Source organism: Prosopis cineraria, unplaced genomic scaffold (assembly GCF_029017545.1).
Source record: "Prosopis cineraria cultivar Desert tree isolate PC_DT_omini unplaced genomic scaffold, ASM2901754v1 PC1, whole genome shotgun sequence".
Classification (NCBI taxonomy): domain Eukaryota; kingdom Viridiplantae; phylum Streptophyta; class Magnoliopsida; order Fabales; family Fabaceae; genus Prosopis; species Prosopis cineraria.
In genome coordinates, this window is record NW_026555332.1 from 31,583,290 (window position 1) to 31,584,681 (window position 1,392).

Here is a 1,392-nt window from a genome sequence, read left to right on the forward strand (position 1 = left end):
TTTATAAATTAAAAAAAATTCATATTAAAAGAGTTATATCATATTCCAATCTAATAATATTTAAATGATTAAATATAATTAATTACTATTCCACTTTTAATTAATTTGCACATTCAATAAATTAGTTATTTATAATTTTTTCCAGCCCACTATTTTTTCCCGCTCGTAGTATATCTGGCCATGTACCCTACACAGTATTCAATGTGTCTTTCTTTGCCACTTTAATTTACTAATTTTTTTTTCCAAAATCTAGAATTCCACCAGGTATTTAAAATTCGATCTTCTCATCAAGTCATCATTGTCAATCCCATTATAACACGGGTCGACGCCGTCCTTCAACCTCACCGCAAACGCCATTTGACTTCTTCTTCTTCCTCTCTCTCTCTCTCTCTCTCTATGTCGTTGAACCAACCCATTCCCAACAGAAGCCATACGCATAAACTTCCTCTCTCTCTCTCTCTCTCTCTCTCTCTCTCATATGTATAGTATCTGTATATCTCTTGCCTCGCCCAGCAACACACACACACACACACCCCTCAAAAAACCATTTCCTTCATTTCGTTTCTCAGATAAACGTGTCTGGCTTGAGCTTAATTCAACAATCAACAGAGCTATGAAGACGAGCAGGAGCACAAAAGGCGATTCAGGTTCGTTGTACTGTGGTGTAGTACTGCTGGGTCTGATATTATTGGGGTGTATCAGAGAGAGCTGTGGTGGCGGCGGCGATGGCATTGGCGGCGATGTTAGAGGGAAGCAGCTTCTTGAACGGCCGTGCGATGAGATATATGTCGTCGGAGAAGGCGAGACTCTTCACTCCATCGGCCACAAGTGCGGCGACCCGTTCATCATTGAACGAAACCCTCATATTCATGATCCCGATGATGTTTTTCCTGGACTTGTCATCAAAATCGTCCCCACCAATCATCTCTAGTTGTACATACATTCATACATACATACATACATACATACAGTTTCTTGTTCTTCTTCTGAATCCTCATGTGTGTTTTTATATATTGTGTACACCCCAATACGTACAGATGGGTATGGAATTCTCCGATGATGACAAAGGGATGTTTAGAGGTTGTTTGAGTTTTGGATATGGCTTCCTTTGTTGATTGTCTTCCAAGTTTACATGTTTGACACTGTAAGACAATAAATTGTCTGGCCGCCTCGACAATGTTTGAAACTTTCTCTTCTTCTTTTTTTTTCTTTTTTCTTTTTTCTTTTTTGGGTAAAACAGGATATATGAGTATGACTGCTCTGGTGTTTCCATGTGCCTGTTCTTTTAATTTCTTCCTTTACTTTACTTTTACGGCGAGGAAGAAGCGCGATTTGCATCCGGTGAAGTCTACTCATGGAACACTGGATTTCATATACATTTTTCTCCATTCC

General features: G+C 39.1%; 1 protein-coding gene across 1 annotated transcript; it reads left to right on the forward strand.

Annotated features, from left to right (window-relative positions):
- Positions 1-335: 335 nt before the first annotated feature.
- LOC129293534 (uncharacterized) lies at positions 336-1,186 on the forward strand. The gene has a single exon (XM_054931549.1). It carries the CDS (start codon positions 479-481, stop codon positions 929-931), a length of 453 nt encoding a protein of 150 aa, XP_054787524.1. The 5' UTR covers positions 336-478; the 3' UTR covers positions 932-1,186.
- Positions 1,187-1,392: the final 206 nt, after the last annotated feature.

Excerpts from the sequence above, each read along its gene's own strand:
- LOC129293534 (XM_054931549.1), top strand. The coding sequence starts at position 479 with ATGTATAGTATCTGTATATCTCTTGCCTCGCCCAGCAACACACACACA.